Below are 13,269 nucleotides of genomic sequence, written 5' to 3' on the forward strand. Positions count from 1 at the left end.
ACACAGAAGGACTGATCACAGACCTCTTTACCAGTGTGCATCTTAGTGGGAGGTTTCCCTACTGAATTTGAGCATAACCTGTAAAGGATTTTCCTCAGGCTCATTCCGTTTAACTGGGATTTTTCTGAGAGTTGACCTTGGAAATTTAATGCAAGTCCAGGCTTGTGCATTGTTGCACTCAACTCATCGACTTAATTGGTGTTATTGCAAAAAACATGTTAGTCCTGCTAGGTGTTTCATGTGAATGTTAATGTTTCTCAGAGTGGCTGACAGGGGAATGTTGAAGGTAACTGACTCATACCTGTAAGCTCTGTGCTGATAAGCAGGCAGTTTATAGTTGAACAGCCTTCCAGTAACTTTAAGAGTAGGAGTTTGAGGTTAAGACTATCTGTAGAAAAAAGAATTTACCGAATTGTATTAGTAGCAAAGAGGGAGTTATTCACCGGCAGTGTTGAACTTATGACTCAGAATTGTTCAACCACCTTTTTATTAACTTTTGTTCCGTTAGGACAGCTAATTTTAGGCAGGAAATAGTCCTTCTATCACCCACATCAGACTTTATTCTCTGTCACCCTGCTGTTACACTGTAATTTTAGAAAACATTGTCACTTAGTAGTTGCATAAATACTGTGTGAACAAGATCCGGTCGGACTGGTGGCCCTAAACCACTACCAAGTTAAAGTTTCCACCTTTCAGGTTTTCACAGTGTTGCAGAATTCCCTGCAGGATTGTTGTCTGAGGTCCTTCCAAAGCAGACTAACCCTCCATGTTCATGCTTCTAAGAAAGGGTTTCCTTTTTCTTTCCTCTGCTCTTGTCCACTATTTTCTCTTTCCTGTAAATTCAAGTATCTTTTTTTTTCCTTTTGTGTAGCTATGTGGTTGCCTTGAAGTGTGAATATATGCAAGTTACAGTATTTTTATATTTTGTTTGTGACACCGTGAATTCATTTAGTAAATGATAAACTAGTAAACAGAAAGTCTTGATCATGCATACCGACAAAAAAGCTTTCAAACTCAGTGCAGAGCTCACAGCTGAACAATGCCCTCCCCCTCAGTATCACTATCTAAGGGGTTTTTGTTAGGATTCCATGGCAACTCAACACAGTTTGAGTGGGCTTAAAGTTATCGTTAAACAGGGTCTCTGATGAGAAGAAAACACACTGAGACAGAGCAACATTAAACTGATATCTGTGGCTTTTACTCATACATCTACAAGGCAGAAATGCAACTCAACACTCTTTCTATTACAAAGTTTAATTCAAAGAATTTAGATTTATAAATAGACCTGCACAAAAACAACAAAAAACGCCTGAAACATCTTCCCTGCAGGCTGGTTGGCCGGGTCATGCTGATGGACCAGGACACTCAGTGGCTGTATCAACTCCTGGTCGAGGTCCAGTTGGAGAAGTTCTACCTGCGTATCAGAGATGGCCTCAACATTACCCGCATTGAGCACTTTGCCTACGTCAAGGAGGCCGACTTGGAGCAGATAGGAATCAGCAAACCTGGTGAGTTTCTGATCATTCACGCTGGATGAAAGTCAATACGCACATTGTTCCACAGTCAGAGGAGGTTTCTGCTTTGGTTCAGTAATGTATAGCTTACAATGAAGTGCTCTGCTTAGTGTGTTTGCCTCTAAAAGGCCATAAATCAATATGGGATTTACATTATTGATGGATAAATGGTCCACTTTTATAAAGTGTTTGATTAAAAAAAGAAAAAGCATTGCTGTAAGTCACATTTTGATGGCATTTGTCAGCAGATGGAATAAATGTTAGTGTTCATTTTGAGGGACAGTTGCCTCTTTTTTTCCTGAATCATGATTGCTTAGAAATGTAGATCATCAGAAGCGATTAAATCTAGGAATCTTGATTATAACTTGTCAGCTTCTAAGCCTATTTTGAGTATCAAATTATGAAGTTTGCCTTTATTTACAACATAAAAATATTTACCATATCAATGTTTGGTTTGTTTTTCCCAGCACGACTTTACGTGTATGATCAAATAATTTTTTTTTTTCACTTTAAACTTCTTTTTTGACATATTGGGACCAAAAATACAAAAAATACTCAAATTACCAGCTGAACCATTTTTCATTTAGTAAAATTATTCAAAATGACGACTATATTGCATGCCTGCCCACCCCATCCCACTCTTGCACTCAGATAAATATTCTTGCACTATGAAATTCCAGTTTTACACATCAACATCAAATAGCAACTGCAAGAGAGTTTGAAATTTGCACTTTTGAGTGAATTCGACATCAGTTCCCCAGAGGCCGGTACTACAAAGTACATACCCCGGATATTTCTGTTACCTGGGCTGAATTAGCCAGATGTTCAGGATCCGGATAAGCGGTACTATGAAGCTTAGTGACTCGGTAATTTCACCCAGTGTTTTCCAATCTTGATCAGTGTGAACTCACAAAAAAGGGGCGTGGTGTTTGCAGCTTCTGACCAATCAAAGACATTGAGAAATCCTTCGGAGCAGCCAGCTTCACCATGGAGGAGCAATCATTCTTCAGAAATAAGAATTACTTGCATAATTGAGGCCAACAGCAACACTGTTGCTGTAGCAACAGCCAAGAAGGAATGCTGGCAGAAAATTGTCAGCTCTGTTAATGCGTAAATTTGTCAGATTATACAATATAATTCATTAGACAATATAATAGACAGCGCTATGATCACCCAATTTCACTTTATCATGGCCCAGATGTTTCAGTCATAATGCTTCTTCAGTTCCTTCCTTTCTTGTATATTTTCCTTTCAGTTCTTTTGAGGCTCAGCACCCCGTGTGAGCAGGTTTTATGTTGGAATATTAATTCCTCACCATGACGCACGGGTAGTTGTGCGTTCAAGAAATTCATGGTTCTGCAGTTCTGCCATGTGTGAGCATCATTATTAATCTCATTATTTTAGATGCAACCCTAGTGGTGCCAAATGGACTGGAGAACAAGTCAAGAAAAAGTACAAAAACATACTTCAAAGCAGTCAGTGACAAGACTTTATTTATTCATCAAAAGGTTATTTCTTCATCTGTCCCTAAAACCTCTTTCACTACTATTAGATCCACGCACCAACGTCAACGGGATCTTCTAAAAATGGGCAGGCCTTTTTTCCAAGAGGACTGATTGGTCAGGAGGTGATGCTTTTGATACTCGTTGATTTATTAGAATTATCCAGCAGGTTGTGTTACCATGATGAGTGTCCCCGGTAAGAGGTTAACCAGCATTGTAGCACGGAAAACCTCAGGTTGACCCTCGACAAGAGAAAATCCTGCTTCATAGCCTCAGAGGACTAATTTCTTTATTGTTGCGGTGCGTTGTAAATATCACATGATCTGATCACGCCGGCATTGCCATAGACCCTTGAACTTTAAAGCTCCGTTTTTATGATGCCGCCTCATTATTTCATATTTGGTTCTATTTTGTCTTTGTAAATCAAATATTTTACATCTGAGAACCTTCATTTGATGTTTTTATCTACAGCTTTAGTCAATCAACTTTATTGTTATCATACAAGTACAACAAAATTTCTGGCAACTCTCATAAAAATGATAAAGGGCATCAGTGAAAGTCAAATAAAATAGGCTTTGGATAAGGAGATTAGTTTGTTTGTGGACAAACATAAAATGATTGAGATTTTTTTTTTTTTAAACCTTTTGTGAGCTAACTGTTCTTTAACAAATTAATCACCAATTCAGCAGTTGATGCTGCACATAAAAAGTTTGATCTGTTTTTTTTTTGTTTGTTTTATCAGCCCTCATGTGCAAACGAAAGTATTAAAGCCTCTGTCCTTGACACACAAATCAAGACTTAATGTTTTCAGTTTCAGCCAATGAAATGTAATATCTTTTGGAGGAACATGGACAGCTACGCAAACAGATGCACATCAGCACTGTCATCTGTCAGGACTGTTACAGGAATGCAGGCATGTGGTTTCATTTGTTAGAAAAGTGTGTCTGATGGATAACATCACTGTCTAGATTGCAATGCCTGTTCTGCCTACTTCTAGGCTAAAATATCAAAAGTCATTCACCCGGTTATTTTATTCTAAATACTGACGTTGTTCATGTGGTGTAGGAAATATAAAAAAAAATCCAAAGTTTACATTTTGAGATACAGAAAAAACAAAATACAACAACTTTTTGATCTTGCAGCACAAAGAAGATTATGGGATGCTCTGAAACACTACAAGATAACCTCACGAGGACGGTCATGGATGCACAAGGTCTGACATTATCTTGTTACTGGAGCTTTGTCAAAGACTTCATTTCATTGGAACAGTAATGTGATCAAATCTAGCAGTAAGCTAAGCGTATCAACGTTTACAGGCGTCCAAAAATGCGGAGGAGCCATGGAACGGAGGTGGTCAGGAGGCCGGAAGCCGGGCTCTGCCATGTTTGATCCAGGACAGTGAGCTGATCCTAGGAGAGAGGTTGGGCTCGGGGTCCTTTGGGGTGGTGAAAAGGGGAGAGTGGCACACACCCACAGGAAGAGTGGTAAGAGATCATTCAGCAAATCTGCTGAAGTTTCAAGCTTTTTCCTACAAAACACAGTCATTGCAGTGCAAAACATGACACATTCTAGCGGTGAATGCTGCATGCATATATTTGTATAAAATTAAAATTTATGTGTTTAGATCCAATGAGTCAGACTTTATGTTGTTATATAAACAGTGAAATATCAAATTACTTTTTGTCACAGTCTTTGCCTGATTTTGTTCAGAATCTGGCATTTACACAACCCCCACTGTATAGAGATTTCTGATCATTTGTGTGAAGTTATATGTCTTAAAGGATCTAACCATATGCTGGTTTCTCTAGAAGCACTCCAGAAATTACATCAATATTTCTCACAGGGACAGATCTAGAAACATTTTAGTGGGGCTGGGCAGATTAATAAAAATATCAATATTATTGATACCAAGGCGAGTATTGGTATAGATCGATACCACCATGATGAGAGCTATATTTTTCTTACAGAGGGCTTTGGGGACAAAAAGCCAAAGTATGTGAATGAGAGCCAATCAATAGTAGCTTTTGCTTTTATTCAGCTAATTTGCACTCTTGAACTTATTTTTCTCAAGCCCTTGTGTGATAAAAGGTAATAACAGTTATTTTATTATTTTATTACATTGTTGATGTTATTTTATATATTTATATGTGTGTGTGTGTGTGTGTGTGTGTGTGTGTGTGTGTGTGTGTGTGTGTTTATATTCAGCAAAAAGATTAAATCTAAAATTTTCAGTTCTGCCATTTAGTTTTTTTTAATCAAAGAATTTTTATTTAACAAAAATCTTTATACTGTGTTTGATTACGATAATAATTGTGTAATTTCAAGCAAAAAGTATCAGTATTGGCGATATTTGCCCTGGATTTACTTGGTATCAGAACAATACCATAATTTGTATTGTCGTCCAGCCCTACATTTTGGGTGGAGATCCCTGGCACACACTAGGAAAAGGGTGGCACGTGCAAGTGACCTTGCAGAACTATTTATAAAAAATAACAACTAGCTCTTTGGAAATAATTAACTGTTTATTGCAAAGACTTGAGATGTCGCAGATAACAAAAGTGACCTTGAGCACATTTAGAAGTTTTATCAGTGTTTATTCAAGCTAGTGAGCCAATTAATTTGGCAGAGACCTTACATCTGGTGTTATTCTGATTTTTACATTCCCTTTATACAATATAAATAGTCTGGACAGACACACGTTATTATACTTGTAACCAACTGACAAGACAATGCTGTGAGTATTTCACAATGATCAAGAATGTGGAAGTTTTGAAGTAAAAATAATACAAAACTTTCCAGAAAAAATGTGCCGACATGGTGACACTGACTTGGTGTGATCAAGTACAGCCTGTCATGCAGCTTTTTACATCTGTGTCTTTTTAACTTGCTGTCATGGATCATGATCACCACAAGCATTTTCATACTTTATCTCCCATGTCATGTATTATAGTTGCAACAGTTATCTTAGGGCTATTTACCATTTGGTAATATGTCTTATCATTAGGTGTTATGTACATTCGTTTTACCTAACCGCATATTCATATCTCATTCTTATGCCAGATAACGGTTTCCCACACTCTCTCATATTTTATACACAAAGTTACAACAGTTGTGTGTCTTTTGCTAGCATGCTTATGTTCTGAAGGAGATCTGATTACATTTCATGTCATGAGTGGTTGCGGTGGTGAGGACCCAAATGCAGGCAGAATCAGGCCGGAGTCAGAGTCAGTGCAGGTAAAAGGGTTTATTTCCAAAATGCATGACAGGGAACCACACACTACAGGGAGTTAACCAAAAGGATCTGACAAGGGCAAACTGAAAACCATGGGGTATATATACACACAGAATAAATTGAGAACAGGTGAAGTGAATGAAAATCAAACCAGGTGAGCTAATGAGCCAGTGACACACAGCACATGAGGGAAAACTGAACTAAACATGATAAAAAAAAAAAAAAACACCACCCACCCCCCCACCCCAAGACCATCCCTTTGGCAATTTCCAAATTACTTGTTCATCTCTATTATTTATAGAGCAAAATATAGTTCTTACATTGCAAGCAGATCCAGAACCACAAATCCACAGATAATTATCCTCTTTTAGCTCATTTATTATGAGGTAATGTGAGGCTAATACATTTGTATTTATCTCCTCTTAGTTGCCTGTGGCAGTAAAATCACTGAGGAACAGCATGTCAAGGCAAACAGACACACTGACGGACTTCCTCCAAGAAGTCACTACAATGCAGTCCTTAGACCACCCCAACATAATACGACTATATGGCGTGGTGCTCACACAGCCCCTCAAGATGGTAAGATGATGACCGAGCATTTAATAATTGAACACACTTTTTTAGTTGGAATGCACACCGATACATTTTTCTCTTCTTTTAGGTAACAGAACTGGCCCCTTTGGGCTCATTATATGACATCCTTCGCTCACGTCAGTATGAGTACCCCCTGGTCCGCCTCTGGCTATTTGCCACTCAGATTGTGGCAGGTATGGAGTACCTGGAGACACGAAGATTCATCCACAGGGACCTGGCAGCAAGAAACGTGCTGCTAGCTTCCAGGGAGATGGTGAAAATCGGGGACTTTGGTCTGATGCGAGGCCTGAGTCAAGAGAAAGACCATTATGTCATGTCAGCACACAGAAGGATCCCATTTGCATGGTGAGCAGATGGAAAATTCTAAGTCTAAAATTGAAATAACTGCTAATATTTTAATAAATTTCTAACCAGTTTCCATTTGCTCTGTCTCCCTGCTCTTCCTCCAGGTGTGCTCCAGAATCTCTTCGTGTTGGCTCCTTCTCCCATTCCTCAGATGTTTGGATGTTTGGTGTGACTTTGTGGGAGATGTTCACCTACTGTGAGGAGCCCTGGTTCGGTCTGTCAGGCCGACAGGTATGCACTTGTTGGCATGCCAGTAAAAGTACAGCTTTCATGTTTGGAATGTGTATCCCCACCCTTACACTGCTTGTGACTCTGACTTTGATTCAGATTTTGTGGCGTGTAGAACGGGAGGGCGAGCGACTGGAGAAGCCACCAGACTGCCCTCAGGAACTGTACGCTATCATGAGGAAGTGCTGGGCCTGCAACGCTGCTGAGAGGCCCAGCTTTGCCCATCTAACCACAATGGTGGCAGAGGTCTGAACAAATTAAACTTTATTTTATTATTCTCAGTGATTAAATTAGAAGTACAGTTTACCTGATCTGTGAACATATTGCAGAAAGCATGCACCCAATTTTATTTACTGCATTTATTTGTAGTTTCTCCCTAATTTTCCTAAATCTTCAAGGCAAAACCTATGGAAGTCCAGGCAATAAGAGACTATGCAGAGCCCAGAAAACTTCCACTTGCAACCAATGACATGGTGACTGTCGTCGATCATGGGTGAGTGAGGGAGATGAGGGTGGAACAACGGAGCAAACAGAAACAATAGGCCTTTGTTTAGATAAAGCAGGGGTTTGAATCAGGCCTACTCTCAAAAGTACATTCCAGTAGTAATCTCGAGTCCTTGAATGCATTTTGCTTTGTTTCTTGAACAAGTCCAGCAACTTTTACTTAATACTTTCATAATGGAGATTATGTAAGGGTGATATCCAGTGTGTAACTATTTGCAGTTTTTTTTTCTTTAAAAGTAAATTTACTCAGTTTTTTATACAATGATTTTAACTAACAAAAATAAAATATTCTATAAACATGAATCCACAGATCTCTCTCAGAAATATATACAGTAATCTTTATAAATTTGTTCTGCAAGCCTCTCAATTGGAGTTAAGTTAAGCAATAAATAATTAGAAACAGTTATGTAGACTCTATTTTTTACTTTTTCTACTGATATAGCAGTATAATGATCCCATGTTTAGTTCTGTACCATGTGGCGTTGTACTGCTAAACCTTACCTGGTCTCCTTCATGTGTAATAATATTAATATTGATGTATTGCAAGGGATATCCACTAATAAATCCGATGTGTGTCAAATCTTCCCATTAAGTTCCGTATCTCTGCCTTTCATTGACTAATAATTGCCTTTATTTGATTTGTTGTTTACATTTAAACATGAAGTTTTTAATAATGTTGTACTAATCCTTACTCCCTAACTTTAGTCTTCAACATAACAGTTCAAAACACAAAACATTCATCATTTGATGGACAAGGAGATTAAGAGATGGAGGAATGAGGAGCACACCCACTACACTATTGCTTGTAGTGATAATAACTTACTGGCTTCATTTTAGCTTCCATTTTAAACTACCATGTTTGAGATGTCAAACGTGTCCCTCTCTCTGCAGCCTAGAGATGAACGAGTGGCGTGGACAGAACCAGAGGACGTTGCTCTTCGGCTGGTTCCCCGCCAGTCTCATTGTCCCTGCCACCACTTCCAGCAGCACGGGGCCTAGCACACCTGGCAGTTCTCCTCTCATCTCAACCCCACTGAAGGGCAGTCTGCAGCACACGGGGCACGGAGATGTCAACCCTGACCGAAGCTGGGGGACGCCAGAGAGACTGGACAAGTTAGTCATCCTTTTTATTCAGTCCTCACTATCTTAGACAGACTATATTTAGTTTTTTGGGGGTTTTCTAAAATGGAAACTTCTTTTGTGACACAAAAGTGGTAAAAAAAATTATTATAAAGCCTCATGTTTACTCTAAGGATCATACATTTACTATTTTTCTACTTTACTTTTGTTTCTGGAAGCATGTTACTGTCTCCACATTGGATTCCGTTGAAGCTAAACTGACAGCATCCTGTTGTATGAAGTATGTTTCGTCAGCTATCTGCAGGGATAAAAATAACTGTGTTAAATGGAAACTTAAACGGCAGTAAAATTTCTCTGTGGTCTGAGCTCAGCTCGCATTTGGGAAGCAGTTAGACCCATCCCACAATAACGAGCCCTTAACGTCCATCTGCTGTTGGTTAATGAATTTTTTGAGCTGAGACAGTCCATCTAAACAACCTTTACTCTTGTGTTGATTTGGTGCAGCAGCAGCAGCTGGATTTCAGGATCTGGCAGAGAGAGGGAGGGATCCAATCTGCAGAAAATGGCAGGTAAGAACTAAACACAACTAACTGCACAATCTGAACAGAATCACAATCTGGCTTTTGTCATCATTGAGAAAGGGTACAATCAGCTTTTTAGTCAGGGATATTTACTGACTCCAGATCTGACCAGAAACATAACACTTTAGTGAGCATTTAATTTAATATTAAATGTGCTGCTAAGAGAATGAATGCAGCCATTAAATTAGTTTACAGAATAAAACATCTCAGTTTTAAAACTGACTGGAGCAACAACACACAGTATTAAGAGACTAACAGATCATTCGTTTCACCAGCCTGCTCGGCCACTCTCTCGGTCCTGGTGTGTAGAATTGGCTCATGCTTTTGCTGTCAATGAAAAACATGAAAAACAGCTTTTCAAAAATAAAAATACATAATATTAGAAACTGTGATTCACTACAGCCTGGTAGACAGTCAGATGCCATTATTTCCTGTTGTAGATGTCAGCAGAGTTGGGAGCATTAATTGAGCACACTTGAGAGTTTTCACACTCATTCTAGCAATAAAATTGATTGTGGTGATTTCACTTTTTGTTGTTTTGTTCAATATTTATTCTTTATGTGGCATCAAATCCACCTGTGAAGTAACGGATCTCATCCTCCCTTTTAGCCAGCATGTCTCTTAAGGAACAAAGTTGTGCTGCATCATGACTGTAACATGTTGGTGAGCACTAAGCTGTGTTCTTCCTCAGCAGTTCTTGCATTAAAAAGGCATCTCTCTGTATCCTCAGGCCTCTCTATGAGCTTAGAGTCAGTCTTAGGTGGACATCGGCCCCGGGCTCAAACAGTAGGTGCTGTCCGAGTGGATCAGCAGGGCAGACTTATGCCTCAAGTGATGGTCGCTCACAGCATGGTGATGCAGCAGGACCCTCGCCGCTTCAGTGAGGCTAGCATAATGCCCCCTCCTCGCCCGCCACCCCCCAACCTGAAACGCTTGAACATGAAAGCTCAGAGGAGACCCACCGTTGATCCAACCCCAGGTTCCTTGTGGCATCCACAGACTGGCCAATTCCTACTGACACAGACACAACCACAGCTCCCACCTCAGCAGGGGGCTGGAAGCTCCAACCTGGTTAAAATGGCCCAGATGGCACGTTCTACCCCACAGCTGGACGAGGACACCAGAGACAGAGACCGAATAAGGAATTTGGAACAATCTCCTCATGTACTGACCACAAGAGATGGCCTCATTGCACAGGTATAAGAAATGATTTTCTTACTGTTAGAGATGCATTTTGTTTGTATGAAACCTTGCTGAGTTAAAGGAAATATGCATTTCTTATTCTGCTCAGGTGATGGAAGCAGTTCACGGAGCTACCACTGAAGAGGTTCAGAGTGCACTTCAGCGTAATGACTGGAACCCAGTCCGGACTGAGCAACAACTCAAGGTCAGATCATGAAGTGATGAGCAACACAAAAACAAGACAGGAAGGAAACACAGGGTTATTAAAAAAAAAAAGATAAAAGCTTTAAATGAAATCAGCATTAATGAAATATGTAACAGGACACACTTAAGGATGATAAAATATTCAGTATGATAGTGGAAGTCTTGAATGAATATGAAAATCAAGTGACATCACATTCCCTTATTTGGTAAAATGGTAAATTTGTATGTAGACCCTGTGTTCCAGTCTAGTTTAAAAGCAGTTAGTCTGTTCATTTTTAATTAAATCACTAATAATAAAACTGACAGGAAACCTACAATCATGTGGAATAAATCTAGCAAAGGAAGGACCTGATGGGTCACATTAGTTCATAACGTGGAGACACTGCTGTCTTTGATAAAACAGCAGGATACAATGACCTGGAAAGCAGTGTGTTGGCCATATGTAGACTGCACTTGTTGATCTCTTGGAAACCACACAGCAGTGGGTGGTGGGCAGGATGTTAACTTTAGCATTGACTTGCACTAATTAGTAACCCAGTTGACTTTTCTTTTTCTCTTTTCCTGTGTATGAAGTTAAAGGCAAGGCAAGGCAGTTTATTTGTATAGCACATTTCATGTACAGGACAATTCAAAGTGCTTTACATAAAACAAAGGCATGAACAAAAGCAGAACTATGTCTAATACTGTCTTCAAATCAAGTGTTTGAGTTTAAATAACTTAAACAGAGATATTCAGAGTTTGTATGAGCACTAGAATATGATGGTTTTCTTAAATGTAGGGAAAGCAAATTATTAAAAATAAATAAATAAATAAAAGTCACTGATGATATGCAAGTAATTCATGATTATTATTGGCTGTAGCTGTGAGTGAATCACTATGGTTGCCCTTCTGACTCTGTATGATAAGCAGGAAGCAAATAACCAGTAGCTTACTTAATTTATGTCATCTTTTATTTTGCTTGTCTTAAAATGCCTTTATTTATATATATATATATATATCTCCTGGGTTTTGTGACGTCTGCTTCTGAGCTGGTGTATGTCTCTCTCTCCTCAGCTGGAGCAGCTGTATTCACTCAGCCTCTGTTCTAGAGAGGACTGCATGAAGATCCTCTCCAAATACCAGTGGAACCTGCAGCAGGCCAGCCGCTTCCTGATCCGATGGCATCGAGAAGAGAGGCCCAACGAGAAGGAGCGAGCTCAGATTAGCACAGAAAGACGAGTCTGAAGAGATTTTTATCTGGCCTTGACTAGATTAGCTTTTCCCATCAATGTCCTGCTCAATGTTCCAAAAGAAAAAAATGAAGGAAGTTAATGCAAAAAAAATTAAAATATGTTAAAATATTGGAATTTAGTAAAAAGACTGTCTTCCACTGTTTTTATCCATTATGTCTTTAAAAAAACAAACAAATTTAGATATATTTTGTATGTAAAATGTTAAATAAACTGTCATGTGAAAACCTTTGTCTTTTTCCATTATATAAATGAGGTCATACAGGCACATGGAGGACACACACACTACTGAGCCTCATTTTGACTTGTTTTAAGGACATTACATCAGAGTTGGATCAGCCTGTAGTACATTTTTCCACTTTAATTTTGAGTGACTCCAAATCCAGACCTTCATGGGTTAATAAATTTGATTTCCATTGATAATTTTTGTGATTTTTGTTGTCAGCACATTCAACTATGTGAAGAACAAAGTGTTTTAATAAGAATATTTCATTCATTCAGATATAGGATGTGCTATTTTAGTGTTCCCTTTTTTTTGAGCAGTGTACAATGTTTACCTTGTTGTAGATTTTGCAGCAACCAGGTTTTGACCAAGAAGACGAATCTTTGCTTATGTGGGCTCACTTTTGTACAGAAGTACGATGTGTGTATTTAAAACCCTTTTTGTTTTATAAAGTCAATATCCCAACAGAGAATATAATGTAAAATGCTGTTTTGATAGAAGAGATTTTTAACATTTTACTGCATTAACCAAGACTGATTTTGGTATATGCCACCACCACAATGTGTTTTTAAGTGTATAATGCTCCATAGAGAAACTTCTGAAGAACCTGTCCGTTTTGGAAGATTAGTAATTTAGTTGTCTTTAGTAATTATAATCCGTTATGTGTCCTTCCCAAAAGCTATGTGGGCCTAAAACATCTTAGACATGTTCTTGTATTTGTCTGATGGATATTTTTACATTTTCCTAATTTGAAATGAAACTTTCTTTCACATCCTACTGTGAAGCAGCTTGTAAAATGTCTGGTAATCTCGTGACAACCAGCAGCAAAGTGTTCATTTCTGTACAGTAAG

At 38.8% G+C, this 13,269-nt stretch overlaps 1 protein-coding gene across 1 annotated transcript; it reads left to right on the forward strand.

Moving 5' to 3' along the window:
• The first annotated feature begins 86 nt into the window (after window positions 1–86).
• tnk1 (tyrosine kinase, non-receptor, 1) lies at window positions 87–12,575 on the forward strand. Its single transcript, XM_041985561.1, has 14 exons — window positions 87–150; window positions 1,330–1,508; window positions 4,159–4,229; window positions 4,333–4,500; window positions 6,675–6,827; window positions 6,910–7,187; window positions 7,292–7,418; window positions 7,515–7,661; window positions 7,814–7,908; window positions 8,811–9,032; window positions 9,504–9,568; window positions 10,311–10,777; window positions 10,872–10,967; window positions 12,020–12,575. Coding segments are annotated over exons 1-14 (2,241 nt in total). The 5' UTR covers window positions 87–148; the 3' UTR covers window positions 12,191–12,575.
• The last annotated feature ends 694 nt before the right edge of the window (window positions 12,576–13,269 follow it).

Source organism: Melanotaenia boesemani, chromosome 5 (genome assembly GCF_017639745.1).
Source record: "Melanotaenia boesemani isolate fMelBoe1 chromosome 5, fMelBoe1.pri, whole genome shotgun sequence".
NCBI classification, from domain to species: domain Eukaryota; kingdom Metazoa; phylum Chordata; class Actinopteri; order Atheriniformes; family Melanotaeniidae; genus Melanotaenia; species Melanotaenia boesemani.